The following is a 15,930-nucleotide window of genomic DNA, read 5'->3' as shown; positions in this document are numbered from 1 at the left end:
CTGGGAAGGTAAAATAGCACAGGCACTCTGGAAAATAATTTGGCAATTCTTCAAAAGGTTAAGCATGGAGTTACCACATGACCCAGGGAAGTCTACTCCCAGGAATATGCCCAAGAGAAATGAAAACATATGTCTACACAAAAACTTGTACATAAATGTTCACAGCAGCACTATTTATAATAGCCAAAAAGTAGAAACAACTCAAATGTGGTATATCCATATAATGGAATATTATTTGGCCATAAAATGCATGAAGTACTGATCCATGCTACAACATGGATGAACTCTGATTATATTATGCAAAGTGAAAAAAGCCAGTAGCAAAAGACCACATATGATGTGATTCCATTTATGTGAGCTGTCCACAACAGGCAAATCCAAAGAGATAGAAAGTAGATTAGTTGTTGCCAGGGGTTCTGGGGAGAGGGGAAAAGGGAGTGACTGCTAATGGGTATTAGGTTTCTTTTCAGGGTGATAAAATATTATGGAATTAGATTGTGGTGATTTTTGGGAATAGGCCCCCAAAATCTGGCCATAAACTGGCCCCAAAACTGGCCATAAACAAAATCTCTGCAGCATTGTGACATGTTCGTGATGGCCGTGATGCCCACGGCCAGAAGGTTGTAGGTTTACTGGAATGAGGGCAAGGAACACCTGGCCCACCCAGGGCGGAAAACTGCTTAAAGGCGTTCTTAAACCACAAACAATAGCATGAGCAATCTGTGCCTTAAGGACTTGCTCCTGCTGCAGATAACTAGCCAGAGCCCATCCCTTTATTTCGGCCCATCCCTTTGTTTCCCCATAAGGAATACTTTTAGTTAATCTATAGAAACAATGCTTATCACTGGCTTGCTGTCAATAAATACGTGGGTAAATCTCTGTTCGAGGCTCTCAGCTCTGAAGGCTGTGAGACCCCTGATTTCCTACTCCACACCTCTATATTTCTGTGTGTGTGTCTTTAATTCCTCTAGTGCCGCTGGGTTAGGGTCTCCCCGACCAAGCTGGTCTCAGCAGGTGATGGTTGCACAACTCTGTGAACATACTAAATGCCAGGGAATGGTATGCTTTAAATGAATAAAGTGTATGAGATGTGAATTAGACTTCAATAAAGTTATTTTAAAAAATCACTCAGAGGTCATGCAGAAAAAAAGGTAAGAGAACAACTTACAGAGGGGAAAAAAAAGGTTTCTTCTAGCTAATGTGCACCAATAGCAATGAGCAGAGGTGTTAGTGGTATTTAGGCTCTCAGAATTCACACTATATACTTTCACTTTCAAGAGTACCATTTTTGGGACAAGGATGTTTTATGAGGCTGAAATGCTGAAAATATCAGTACCTATGTTCACCACTTGTCTAGGTGAGGCTAACCAACTGAGCTAACCTCTCTGATCTGAGTGGGGCACATGAAAAGAGAACCATGTTCTTTTCTGCAGGTTAGAAAGAAGTTTAAAACAGAAGAGCACAATTCCCTAAATAGAAGAAAAGCAAATCACAGAGAAAGCTGCTAAAACTACAACCAGTCACTTCGCATTTGCAAGGAAAGGACTGCATTGTTTTAAGGGTACAAAGGGCTGTGGCATTCTCTAGGGGTTCTCACAGAAACCTATGGATTCCATCCTGGGCCATATCCCTAAGTAACTTGGCCTGTCTGACTGACTGGGAGCGATGTATCAGTGGAAGCATTATAGGACTGCAGGGCTGCCTCAATGTTTGGAGGGGTGTGATCCTTTTAGTCTGCATGAGGCCAGACTCAAAAAACCACACACACTGCAAACACTCCTACAACTCCTTCAATTTCTTATTACCAATTTCCCCAGCATGAGGTCAACAGAATCCTTCTTTAGCCTACCTGTAGCTGTTGCATTTAAGTACCCCTGGGTGACAAAGTCTATAAGTGCACTGCTTACTTGATTGTTTAACAGGGCCAGACATGGTGGGGGGTTGAGGAGAAGGATAAACAAAAGAGGTATGACTGATGCACAGTCCCTGCTAACAGAGAGCTCAGAGTAAAACCAGGGAGCTGGGCAGGCATATGGGGAAAAACAGAAGCCACGGCTAGTGGTTACATGACTAAGTGCCTGGGCAAACTAGGGGTCCAGATAATCAATGCCACGGCAGTGTGAGGAACAGGGCAAGTTTGGGAAGGTTCTCAAGTGCTATTTACTAAAAAAATATATATTATTCTTAGAATACAAAAATGTGTCCAACATGTGAGGCAAGTACAAAGAAGAAGAAGAAAGAGTATGAGTTCTGGAGTTAAATAGCCTGGGTTTAATTTCTGGCCTGGCCACTCCCTGCTGTGTGACCAAGAGCAAACAGTTTAACTTCTCTGGGCCTTAGCTTCCTTATCTATAAAATGGAGAAAAGCCAGGTGTGGTGGCTCACTCCTATAATTCCAGCACTTTTTGAGAGGCTGAGGCATGAGGATCGCTTGAGGCCAGGAGTTTGAGACCAGCCTGGGCAATATAGTGAGACCCTGTCTCTACAAAAATTTTAAAAATAAAAAAATTAGCTGGGCATGTGCCTGTAGTCCTAGCTACATGGAAGGCTGAGGTGGGAGGATGGCTTGAGCCCGGGAGTTTGAGGCTGCAGTGAGCTCTGATCATGCCACTGCACTCCACCCTTGATGGCAAAGCATGACCTTGTCTCACAAATAAATAAATAAAATGGAGATAAGAGAATGTGGTGAGGAGTCAGTTAATATGTGTAAAAGTTTTAGAACAATGTGTGGCCCATGAATGTTAGCTATTCATATTTCAGGATTTAGTGATCACATCTTGGCACACCACTGACGATTTTATAGACTTTCACTATATTCCTATATGATGAAACCACTGATATCTTACTTTAAAAGGTCCTGATTGTGTTCAATTATATACAAACATTCAGAGGGGAAAAGTTCTATTTGGGAAAAAGGCTTTAGAGTAGCCTGGCCTTAACAAGTGATTCAATGAAATCTAATACATACAGAGAAGAAAAACTACAAGGATGACTGCTGGTTATATTCTTAGAGGAGAATTTAAGTGTGGTAGAATGACTGGATGTGAGCATGTTGGTGAATCATATGTGAATTACAACCACACCAGGACAGGGGAGGGATGCTGGACAGGTAAGAAAGGTGAGGTGCTCCTAGAGCTTGTGTCTCTGGAGGTGGAGGCGGAGGCAGAGCTGCTCCTGAGCTTGAAAGTTCAGGCCTCAGTGTGCTGACCTTCACTGTGTCTGCCAGAGGACAGTGGGCAATGCTGCTGGAATGAGCTGCCCCACAAGGTGACTTGGGTAGGGACAGTTGCAGTGAATCTGTTTCTTAGGCTTCTGGGAAAACCTGTTTGTACCTAGACATTAGGGCTCATTAAATACAACTCACATAACTTCCCTAGAAGTATGAAATGAAGGCACAATTGTTTATTAGATAATTAGTTATACTTCCGTAACTAATGATAGCATAACCGGTTACATCCTGTTCTTCTGTGTGAGGGTCTAGCCTCTAGAGGCATGTGGTCTAATATGGTAGCCACTGGTTATATGTGGCTACTGAGCACTTAAAAATGCGGCTGGTCCAAATTCAGACGTGCTCTAAGTACATACCAGTTTTGAAGACTTGGCATGAAGAGAAAAATGTAACACATTATTTAATTTTAATAATTTAAAAATATTGATTACATGTAAAAATAACATTTTGGATATATTAGTTTAAATAAAAACATATCATTATACTAAATTTCCCTTTTGACTTTTTTTTTTTTTTTGAGACCAGGTATCACTCTGTCATCCAGGCTGGAGAAGCTCAATCACGGCTCGCTGCAGCCTTGACTTCCCTGGCTCCAGTGATCCTCCCACCTCAGACTCCTGAGTAGCTGGAACCACAGGCACATGGCACCATGCCCAGCTAATGTTTGTATTTTTTGTAGAGACAAGGTTGGGCCATGTTGCCCAGGCTGGTCTTGAACTCCTGAGCTCAAAATGATCTGCCCACCTCCGTCTCCCAAAGTGCTGGGATTACAGGCATGGGCCACCGCGCCTGGCCTCTTTTGGCTTTTTAAATGTGGCTCTGTGTTTCCATCGGGCAGACCTGCTCTAGGTCAGCCTTGTCCAGCAGAACTTTCTGTGATGCTGGAAGTTTTCTATATCTGTGCTGTCCCACACAATTGCCACTAGTTACATGTGGCCGCTGAGCATTTGAAATGTGGCTAATGCAACTGAGGAAGTGAATTCTTCATTTTATTTAACTTAAATGAATTTTCATTTAAACAGCCCCCTGTGGCTAGTGGTTAGTGGAAAGCACAGTCTAGACCAGGTGTTTATAAACTATGGCCTATTTTTGTAAATAAAGTTTTACTGGAACACAGTCATGCTCATTTGTGTATGTACAATCTACGACTGCTTTCAAGATGCAATGGCAGAGTGGTTGTGACAGAGGCTGTATGGCCCACAGAGTTGAAATATTTATCCGGCTCTTTCCAGAAAATTTGGCCAACCCATGCTCTAGCCCATCATTTTCCAAATAGGTTTTCCATGGAAAATGATTTCATGGGATATCAACGGCATCCAAAAAACAAGGCAGGGGTATTCCATGCTCAGATATGTTTGGGCCAACCCCGGGTTAAATAAGCCCATGGGGTCCTGCTAGCATAGCAGGACTTCTCAGAGCTCTCAGCATGAAGGTGTACTGTAGATCCACAGATGGGGGCAGAGCAGGCAGCTTTCACCAAGCTGGTTCCACCATGACACTCTTCCTTCCAGGATCTTTTATTAACATCTCCCCAAGCTAGTGTTCCCCTTGACAGTTTAAACATGTTCTGGACCTATGAACAAGCATAGTGTTTTACATTTGGCAATTCTCAGAATTGCAGGTGTAATTTCCATAAGGAATTAACTTAGCTTCTTCAGTACCTGACATCTCCAAACGAAGTGAAGGCAAATATCACCTCTTCTCTGGTCCTCCAAATTCTAACATTTTACATGCGTATTCACATTATTTCCTTAATCCTCTCACCCTGCCCTTTGCTGGGCTTCTCCTGGCTCCTAGGTTTTTTGTTTTGTCAATTAAAACTTCAAAAGGAAAAATGATTGCATCTTGGCCTCTTTTAGATAAAAGAAATTCATTTTGAATAGTTTCCAAAGATCACACTGCAATAATATTCAGGGCTGAAGATTAAGAAATATTCAAGACTGAAGATTAAGAAAAAGTTTGAGCAGTCACAAATGTGCTCACTTTCATTAAGAACAATGCTTCCCATAAATTCTGACAAAATGGGCAAGTCTATACCTAATACCAGTAACGAGAGAAAGAAAAACCAAGAGGAGGAAGCATTCAAGAACATGCCAACACCTCAGCTATGGTTTCTTACTCACCGTAACGCTAGAGAAAAGGCTGCTGTTAAAGTGCCTTTGGATAGACAAGGACGGGGTCTTGCCAGGCCACGGGTTAACAATATCTGAAAAGAATGTTTTAATTGGTCAGAGGATGACATCAACTTTATATTCATTTGTACATAAAAGAGCAAAAAAGTAAACTGAGTGCTTCAGATAAAAAAACTGTATTGTGAGCCAGGCATGGTGGCTTGTACCTACAGTCCCAGCTCAGGAGGCTGAGGCAGGAAGATTCCTTGAGGCCAGCCTGGGTGACAGGGCAACCCTGTCTCTTAAAAAAAAAACAAAAAAAACAAAAAAACAAAAAACCGTATGCAGTGTTTTTATAAAAGGAAAGGGAAGAAAGTATTGGGTAACGAGGTTAACTCTACCACTCTTTCTCTAAATATTATGGTTAGAAATTCTTTAATAATAAAGTTAAAAAAACAGCTAATACAAATAATGCCAGACTTAAAATTTAAAGACATCATATTATTTTAGAAGCCGTTTAATTATGGTATGAAGTAGAAGGTTCCTCTAGCAAGACAACTGCCAGTCATACCAGCTTCTGCCAACAGACCACCTCACAGGGTTGTTGTGAGGAGCATATGAAACCAAATCGGGAAACAGCCCATCACAGCACTAGGGAGAAGGAAGGGCAAAGTCAACATTACTTCTCAAACTCAAGACTTCCATTGTACCTTTAAACAGCAATCAGGCTTTCTCAACAATTCCCTAGAGATATGATCTGGCACAACAAGGTACAAAGTGGAAAGGGCTGTTTGAGGACACAGAGCTAGAAATACGATTCTAGACATCAACCAAGAAGGAATCTGAGGGAACAAGCCCTGAGGTCTCCTTCCAGAGTTTAAATGTCAAAAGACTGGATTACCCTTGCAGCCAAAAATGTAGAACATTCAAGGGATCCCAGCACCACTGTCCTCCCTTTACCTGACCCACAAGTGAGACAAGGCAGGGGAAGGAAGAAGAGGACAGCAGGCATCAAGCTCTTCCTATGAACAGTGTTTCTGAGGAGGACACCAGGTATGCTGAACGCAAATGTAAAAATCCAAGTGCAGGTGTTGGAGAGTGGAGAAGTCGCACACTGGGCGGGGCAGGAGTCACAGACCTGCAGCACAGAATAAAATCCATGCTGGTTGAGATGTCCCATTATATTTGCACAAATGTGGTTCATCGCTGGTCGAAGACTTTCACCTAAAGAAAGAAAACAGTGAGAACAAAAGTCTCTTGCCATAATGTGACCTGTTTATGTGGGACAGGAAATTGTGTCCCACATCCGAGGCCCTAAGAAATGAGATACCCCCTGGCTTGCCTCCCTTTTCCCTTAGGCCTGGTGCCAGCGCACAGAAAGGCAATGCGTATCTGGAACTCTCTCTCTCCTGGTAGGCCTGGCTCAAGTGTCACCTCGTGAGTGATGGGTCCTCTCACACCCCTAGCCAGAAGTGACGTCTCTGGCCTCTGAGCTCCTGTAGCACCTTTTCTAATTCCCTCCTAGGGCCTAGCACTGTCTTCGCCAGGGGGATGCCTACTGTCCTCAATGGGACATGAGCTTCCCAGCAGGGCCCAGAACTGAACAATTTTTGGGTTCCCCCCAAGAGGCCAGGGTCATGCCTGAAATAAGCCCTCCTTGCTGACCTGGAGCCTTGCATACAGCTTCCCCTGCTTTCCGTTTCATCCCCGCTCTTCACTCTGTGAATCCTAGCTCTCTCTGCAGCTCTCAGCTCACACACCACTTCTTCAGGAAAGCTAGAGCCCCAGACCAAGCAAGGCCTCCCCACCCTACTGGACACTCTCATTTCTCTTGTATGCTTCCTTCCAAGCACTTACCACATTATTGTCATTTTATATCTATGAGCGACATCTATTTAATGCCTGTTTTCCTCATCGGACTTTAAGTTCTGTGAGGAAGGGAGCACCTAAAGTCCCTGGAGGGCAATGCCCCTTTCTGTTTTGCTTATCTGTCTTCAGCGCCTAGAGGCATCTGGCATGTATGGGCTACTTGTTGAACAGACGAATGAAATGACCATATGAAACACATGGGGCTAACGACACTTACCAGGGAAGGAAGCAGTTTATAATGCAAATTTTATGGGCAAAATAGAATTATTCACAACCTAATGATTTTCCAAGTAAAATGACAAGGCTCAAGTGAATGTAATCACTTGGAGGCTAAGGCACTGTGGGAACTATAAAAACTAAAATCAGAAGAACCATGACTTTAAATGTAAATTCAAAGAAGGGTCGAGTACAACACACAATGCTGAATGGATTGTGGATACTGCGATGCAGTCTGATGGTCAGCACCAAGGGCATCCTCATTTGTATGGTCTCAGGGCCTTCCCTGAGGCTTGTGGCAAAAATGCTTCTTACAAAGGAAAAAAGGTCCCTGAGCTCTCTATGGAAATGTTGGTTAGAGAACATTTTGAAGCAAGTCCCACAGACCTTTTCCCCGAAGAATTTTCCACGTTGAAGTGTCTGTGAAGGTGACAAGCATCGTGAGGTACAGGGTGATGAGTCGGGAGTCCTGCAGGATTTCAGGCTGGAAACAATAAACACAGCAAGATTAAGACACATGTCTTCTGATTCCAGACAGTGAAGTGTTCACTTTACAACTGCTCTATGGGCACTCAGCCTGGAATCACTGAGTCAGGATTATAAGTCAGTCTTAATTCTTTTTCTCTTGGGCAATGACCACTCCAGGAGTTAAATAACAGGGAATGTGGCACTCTAGTGCCTGATAATGGAATCATGGGATTCCATTATTCTTGGGAATGGAGAATTGAGAATCCCTAGAAAACAAGATGACCAGGGCTGGCTTGCTATATGTACATGTGCCTGCCTGTCTGTCTGAACTCTGCAGCAACAGAGCAGAAATGCAATTGAGCATGACTGGGACTCTGGGCTCAGCCTTCTGACTTCACCACTTACTAGCTGTGTGAGCTTAGGCAAGTTTCTTAACCTCTCTGTGCCTCGGTTTCCTCATCTGTTGACCAGAAATATTAACACTGCTTTCCTCATAGGGTTGTTGTGAGAAATAAATGGATTAATGCGTACGATGCACTAAGAACAGTGTCTGGCACATAGATAACTCCATGTAATGTTGGCTGCTGTTCTAATTTTGATGACAGTTCATTGTTTCACCAAGTGTAAGTCAAGCAAAAGGCCTGACTGCTTTCTAGGCCCACAGACCCTATAGCAGGTCCACCTGCAAGGGACCTCGGAGACAACCTTGGAGACCACTGAGTTCAAACCTCAAAGCTCATCGACAGTAAGAGAGGGGAAGCAGCTTGTTCAAGGCCACGTGGGAAATGAACAGCAGAATCAGGACTGAATTTCACATATTCCTGGCTCCAGAGTCAGGGCCCTTTTTCTCCTGACGTCTGTTTCTTTGCATAAACTTTTTTTGTTTGTCCAAAATAGAAGAGCCTCTCCTCAAAGAGCAATCTGTTGTGGAATGTACACATAGAGAGCAGATAAACAAGGATCTGCCTGGCTCGCATGCAGGTAGGGAAATACCCTGCTCACTTGGCCCTAAGGCATTCTGGTGGACTCCCAGGGCTCCGAGGAACATAGTGTGGAAACCCTGCCCTGAGCCATGTCTCACCTGACAAGCCAGGCGTGGCAAGAGCCATTCCTGAGCATCCAAAGAGGGATGGCTGGGAACGGATTATTACTGGGGTTGGGGGCGGTCTGGGGACTTTCGTTCCATTACTGAGCTGCTATCTGTGTCCTTGCCAAGCCTCTGTCCCTGAAACCTCTCTCTCCCTATAAGCAAACTGCAAAAGGCTCCTGTGTATGTCTGCTCACACCCCTGTCCATCCTTTTCAGAACACTGAAGGGGGTAGGGGAACACAGGACCAGGCTGGGCTAGTGGCAGTACCCCATTCCTCTTGCCACTGTGACTGGTTCAGAGATGAACCCAGGATTCCACTGGACCTACAAGAAACCTGGATTTTTGAACTGGTCGGGAGGCCTCTCCTCCCTTTAGTCAAGACAGAGTGAGAATATAAAGTCAAAACTGCTCGTTGCCATGATTACAGCAGGAAAGGACGAGGTGACCCCAAAAGGGAGCAGGGATGAGAGAAAAGAATGAGAGGGAGAATCAGAACCCCCTGGCTCTCCTTACCCTAGCTGCCACGTTACTGAATATATTCTAGAGCACAACGTTCTCTTCCTTGCTTAACTGGTACGTGATACTAGCTGTGCTCACGTTCGGCTTCTGTACTTTTAACAAGAGGCCTGACTAGTATAATAATGTAGATCATAAAGTACTGATTACATTAAATGAATGGGAAGGAAAGTGACAGATTGCCTGCCATGGAGGCTGTGGCGTGGCAAGCAGGTTAAGGGTCCAACACACACCAAAGGAGGGCTCATATTGATAACAGCATCAAAATTCCTCTCTTCCAGAACAGTGGCTCAACTAGCAACTCTCGTTGATAGGGACTCTGAAAATACAGACTAAAGTCTACAGGTGAAAATGACATACGTACTGTTTCTGGTTTTGCTTTTTTTTTTTTTTTTTTTTTTTACCTTGAGCTGCTTGAGAAAATCACAGCAGTACCACAAAATGCTCTTGATCTGTTTAATCCAAAGGAGGGTGAGGTCCTTAGAACAAGCCAGGGACACATACCACACCTATAGGTGGGAAAAAGAGGAATGTCATGGGCTGTTATAGAGATCATATCACATGTGCTCTAACTGTTGGAACTGGACCTATTAGTTAGGTCCAGTGCCAGATAAAGCAGTGGACCTGAATGGACAAATAAGCTGTAAACAGGACTTATTTTAACACTAAACGCAAAGACAAAATAGCCTAGTAAGAAAATTTACTATCCTGTGTTGTGGCAAGAGCAGAACGTAGCTACCTGGATCATGAAGAAACTAAGGAATCATTTGTACTTTGGTAATGTTTTCCATCCACTACTTATTTGCATTTGTGTGTGAATTGGTCCTAACATTCAACAGGAACTTTCAGAGCCCAGTAGGCTGGCCCTTAAGAGCTTGTGGGAGACACTGCGGCTCCCGTCCACTTACCTTAGGCTCATTCTCAGCATCCATGCTGCTCAGGATGCTGCGACACAACTTCTCAAATCTCTGCAAAGAGACACACTGGGGGTTATACATTCCCACAATCCATCAAAAAGTGAAAACAAAGAAAACAAGCCTTCAGCGGGTACCTGGCACGTGCAGGTATTATGCCAGGTGATTCACACATAATCACATGCAGTTCCTTCCTACAGATGAGGACAGTGAAGATCATAAAGACTAAAGGGTTCTCCAACTGGTGGCCCAAGAGCTGGAGGAGCCCTATAGAAATGTTTTAGAAACTGGTATACTTCACATAAAAACCCAAATTGAGGCTTCTTTCAAAAAACAATATCAATCTGGCAAACTGGATTTGGATTCCTGCAGGCCTGCTGCTGTCTCAACTGTGCTCTCCAGTTTACCTTCTCTTAAGCACCATGGATACTGACTTTTGCCTCACAGCCAGTAGCCAAAGGCTGCTGTATCATCACTTTTATCCTGTAATGCAAAAGGAAGAAAAGTGGAAACTAGAAAACAGGTTCCATTTTGGCTATACCAATCCTGGATCCGCCCTTAAACCATGTGATATTGGGCAGGCTGCCCTACCGCCCTGAGCTGCAGTTTCCTTCTCTGTAAGATGAGGTTCACCTCCTCCAGCTTATCGGTCCTCATCTACGTAATCATGTGTTCACTGCCTGCATAGTCCTCCCTCTCTTGCTGGGCTATGAGCTCCATGAGCGTAGAGATCTTGCCCGTCCTGTTTCCTCCCAAGGGCCCAGTGCCTAGAGAGGGTTGGCACAATGTGAAGCTTAGCAATAGGAATGCCTAACAGCCTAACAGCTGGTAACTTGGAGACACGCCTCAGTGGCATTGTTAGTACTATTACAGATAACTAGCTGCTTTTCTGGGATTACACTTTTCAGGCTGATCATTCTAATTCCTAAGGTACAAACTGGCACCTTTTGTATGATTTGCAGGATATTTAAAAAATTTCAAATTAATTGCCAAGATTTACAAATTAGAACATTGATGGTGGCTCACGCCTGTAATCCCAGCACTTTGGGAGGCTGAGGCAGGTGGATCACTTGAGCCCAGGAGTTTGAGACAAGCCTGGGCAATATGGTAAAACCCTATCTCTACAAAAAATACAAAAACTTGCTGTGCATGGTGGCACACACCTGCAGTCCCAGCTACTCAGGAGGCTGAGGCAGAAGAATCGTTTGAGACTTGGGAGGCCAAGACTATAGTGAGCTGTGATAGTGCTATTGCACTCCAGCCTGGGCGACAGTGAGATCCTGTTTCAGAAAATGAAAGAATGAATGAATGAACATTGAGCATAAAAACTCAGATCTTTGGCATCTCTTAAAAAAAAAAAAATCAGAGGCTGGGTACAGTGGCTCACGCCTGTAATCCCAGCACTCTGGGAGGCTTAGGCGGGCAGATCACAAGGCTAAGAGATCGAGACCACCCTGGCCAACATGGTGAAACCCCATCTCTACTAAAAATACAAAAATTAGCTGGGCGTGGTGGCACGAGCCTATAGTTCCAGCTACTAGGGAGGCTGAGGCCGGAGAACTGCTTGAACCCGGGAGGTGAAGACTGGCAGTGAGCCAAGATCGCGCCACTGCACACCAGCCTGGCGACAGAGCAAGACTTCATCTCAAAAAAAAATCAGAGTATGAGTCCACCACCGAGGTGTGTAGTAGCTGCTCCCCGTGGATGGGGCAGGCCACAGACCCTGCTACTCCCTTTGATGTCCTTACCACTGCTGCCTGTCAGTTACCGTTTAATATGATTTGTATTTTGTATTATGTTTTATCTCATTTATGTTTTTTTTTTACTCATTTACCTAAACTTCCTGACTCTTGCATGCATCTGAGTTCAACTTGTGCTTATAATGGTCAATGTGAAAAGATTCCTAAAAGCACTGGGCATAATCCCTCCAAAACAGGTCCCAAGAAAACAAAAGAGACAGGATGTGAGGGTGACAGTAATTACCTCATAAAGCTGCTATAAGAACTGAGTTAATATCAATAATTACAAAAGATCTGACATATGGAAGTATTATACATGTTTGCTATTATCGTTTTACCTCATTATCCTCTTTGATTCTGAATAGGAACAGCAGTTTCCTGGCAATCTTAAAAATACAAAGTGCACTTCTTTTAGTGGACTCAGGGTCATCTGCTTTAAAAAAGTCATCAATCTCTCTCCTAGAAAAGAAAGTGCAAAAAAAGACATTTTAAATTAAGAGCTTGTAGCACCTGGAAGGCTTTTCAAGCACTTTATGAGAAAAAACTCATTTATCTGCTATTAATTGGGAGCCAGAGAATCAGGTGCTAGGGAGATCCTAGCCCTTGCCTGATATCTCTCTGCAGTCGACTCCGACAGAGAAAACTCCGGACATGGGCCTGGATCACAACAGCTGCCCGCTCCCGCTCCTTCTGCACAAGCCTTTCTTCTCGTGCCTGACGGGCTCTATCGATGAACCATGCTCTCGAGGTCTGAGACAGGGTGAACATGTTTGCAAACTTGCACAAACCCTGGAAGGAAAATGGGCAAGTGGGTGTTGTAGATTGTTGTGTGAAAAACACACACAGAAAGGGGCTCAAGAGCAGAGGGTGGGCAGGGACCTGGGCAGCAGAGATACTCAGGACCTGTCAACACCCTCCAAAGCGCTAACAGCTCTCCAGCACAAGTCCCCACCTCCTATAGGCTCTTTCATGCAACTCACCAAGACCAGGGATGCTACATCCTATATTAAATAATCACATCTTCTTAAGGGAAAGAGCACAGCACCTGGCATAGGATAAGGGCAGGCCCAGCTTTACGAATGAACAAAGAATGAATCAGTCCCACCCATAAAGCTCTAATTCAAACCAGGTATCCTATAGATCAAAGATTCCCAGATATTTGAATTTTCTGGAGTAGTCCACAGTATTTGGGAAACCAAAACTGAGAGGTCAGCTTTTATTTTGCCAAGTAAGGACTCGAGAGAAAAATCCAACATGATTATTTGCTGTCATCATCATTGTATTCATCCATTCACTAAACAAATATTTACCAGTGCATACTTTGTGACAGCACACAAAAAAGAAAGGGCCATTTCAACATTAACAAAGCAAAAGGTACACACTTCACAATGCAAGACAGTCCATTATATTGAAGATATTTGGTTTTATGTATAGCTTATTCCATTGTCCTTAAAATTACCATCCTGCCAAGGACCAGTGAAGACTTTACTGCAGAACTGGTCCTGTCCACTAATGGGTGCTTTTCTGAAGAGCAGCTCTAAATTATATACTAAGTTTTTATCTAAATCACCAGTAACTGTTTTTTCCTAAAGGAACAGCTTTTGCTAGCAGCCTAAAGCACACAGCACTGACCCCCGGAGGCTCCCATATTGAGATGATTTCTTTAGATGCTTGATGACATTGCCATTCTATACAAAATGCACAATCAGCCCAGTTAAAAACACTGAAATGAATTATTCAGAAATCCAGACTTCCAGAAAACAATCTCTCTACCAGGCTACTTTACTCGAAGTAGCACCCACATGAAAATATCATCCAGAGTAAAAAGTCGGATGGCTAGAACTAGGGGCCATCTATCCTAAGTGAAATAACTCTGAAACTGAAAGGCAAATACTGCATGACCTCACTTAGAAGTGGGAGCAAAACAATGGGCCCACATGGACAAACAGAGTGGAATAAGATAATGGAGACTCCAAAAGGTGGGAGATGGGACAGGGGTAAGGATTGAACAATTATTTATTGGTACAACGTTCACCATTCGGGTGATGGGTGCACTAAAAGCCCAGACTCCACCATTACACAATATATGCATATAAGAAACCTGTACCCCCTACATCCATACAAAGAAATTTAAAAATTATTAAAATAAACATTGGACTTAACAGTATTATCTCCTAGAGGTATTAAATTAATTACGTGTTATTGAAAGGCATTTAATAAGTGTGCTCTATTATTAGTATTAATAAGGACAATAAAATAATACCCTTTTATAACCCAAAAAAAGTTGGTGCAAGCCTCCCACCACATGAACATATCAAGGGACCTCTGTGACCCCTTCTCAACAGTGATCTGTCAAACATCATCAGTAATCCTTGAAACAAACTAACAGTGCCCACTTGACCACAGGAGGGAAGGTATTAGGTTGGTACAAAAGTAATTGTGGGTTTCAACTTTTTTAAAAAAACACTAAGTCGTAATTACTTTTGCACCAACTTATAAAAGGCTTGGAGAGAAACGGTAGCCATCTTCTGAATCATTTACGCTTCCTGCCCCAGCAGTAAAGTCTGGAGATCTCACCTGAGGACCTGCCTGTGTCACAGAAATGCCAGGTAATCATTAGTGATCTTGCACAGGACTCGTGGCTGAGAACAGCTTCTCACTTCAGAAAAGCTTGTTATTTTTTCTGGCAGAAGCAGAAGAAAAAAATCCAGACTTAGGGTTAAATTTTATAGGTGTGGTATCATACATCTTCCTCACTGAGTAAAAGTAGTAACTACAATGCCAATGGTTTTTTAAAAACACCACTGGGTCCTCTTTATTTAATGTCTCATCTAAATGTTATACTGTATCTCTTCAATCCTCACAGTTTAAAGGGAATATGTTGAAAATAAATCCCAAAGTTGTTGTTGAATTACAGCTGTGATGGGAAGCAAAATAACTTAGAGGTCATGGAATGTTAAAGAGCTACTGAAAATTATATTTGACATTTTCCTTTTTTTTGAGATAGTCTCACTCTGTCGCCGAGGTTGGAGTGCAGCGGCATAATTTCAGCTCACTATAACTTCTACTCCCAGGTTCAAGCGATTCTCCTGCTTCAGCCTCCCAAGTAGCTGGGATTACAGGTGTGTGCCACCATACCCTATCTCAGTTGGGGTTACAGGTGTGAGCCACTGTGCCCGGCCATGTTTGACATTTTTTTTTTTTTTTGAGACGGAGTCTTGCTCTGTCGCCCAGGCTGGAGTGCAGTGGCGCGATATTGGCTCACTGCAAGCTCCGCCTCCCGGGTTCATGCCATTCTCCTGCCTCAGCGTGTTTGACATTTTTAATGATAATGGAAAAACGTTTATGCCTTAGAAGTGAATAAAGGGCTGCCTGTGGACCAATAAGACCCCAATTACCTAAAGAAAAATGCACACACACACAGATACAAAACTAGCATGAACTATACCAACATGTTACCAGTGGCTGTTTTGAGGTACTGAAATTGCGGGAAATTTTTCTTAATTGGTCTGTATTTTCTAAATTTTCCACAGCATGCACATGGTGAAGCAGCACTGCACAGTGAGGGGCACATGGGCTTTGGGAGTCACACAGAGTTGGAGCCAGTCCCTAGCTCTGCCACATACTATAGGGAGAATGTCTAAGTCTTTTTTTTTTTTTTTTTTTTTAAGGCAGGGTCTCACTCTGTCATCCAAGCTGGAGTGCAGTGGTGCAATCATGGTTCATTGCAGCTTCTACCTCCCAGGCTCAAGCGATTCTCCCACCTCAGCTTCTCAAG

At 43.5% G+C, this 15,930-nt stretch overlaps 1 protein-coding gene across 23 annotated transcripts in view; it reads right to left on the bottom strand.

The window, feature by feature from the left end:
* UBE3B (ubiquitin protein ligase E3B) overlaps nt 1-15,930 on the bottom strand; it is a 59,236-nt gene that overhangs the window by 40,170 nt on the left and 3,136 nt on the right. For 10 of the 23 annotated variants that reach the window (XR_010147735.1, XR_010147736.1, XM_009426192.5 and 7 more), the window contains exons 2-9: nt 14,730-14,835; nt 12,760-12,941; nt 12,491-12,611; nt 10,408-10,467; nt 9,904-10,008; nt 7,813-7,909; nt 6,479-6,564; nt 5,353-5,435 (exon numbers count right to left, since the gene is read on the bottom strand). Coding sequence is in view for 20 of the 23 variants with exons in the window: in XM_009426192.5 (XP_009424467.2) it covers nt 5,353-5,435; nt 6,479-6,564; nt 7,813-7,909; nt 9,904-10,008; nt 10,408-10,467; nt 12,491-12,611; nt 12,760-12,920 (713 nt within the window). In the remaining 3 variants the exon portion in view is untranslated. 23 annotated transcript variants of the gene reach the window in all.

This window comes from Pan troglodytes, chromosome 10 (assembly GCF_028858775.2).
Source record: "Pan troglodytes isolate AG18354 chromosome 10, NHGRI_mPanTro3-v2.0_pri, whole genome shotgun sequence".
NCBI lineage: Eukaryota > Metazoa > Chordata > Mammalia > Primates > Hominidae > Pan > Pan troglodytes.
The sequence above is the reverse complement of the archived record's forward strand: the minus strand, read 5'-3'. Positions and strand labels throughout refer to the sequence as shown.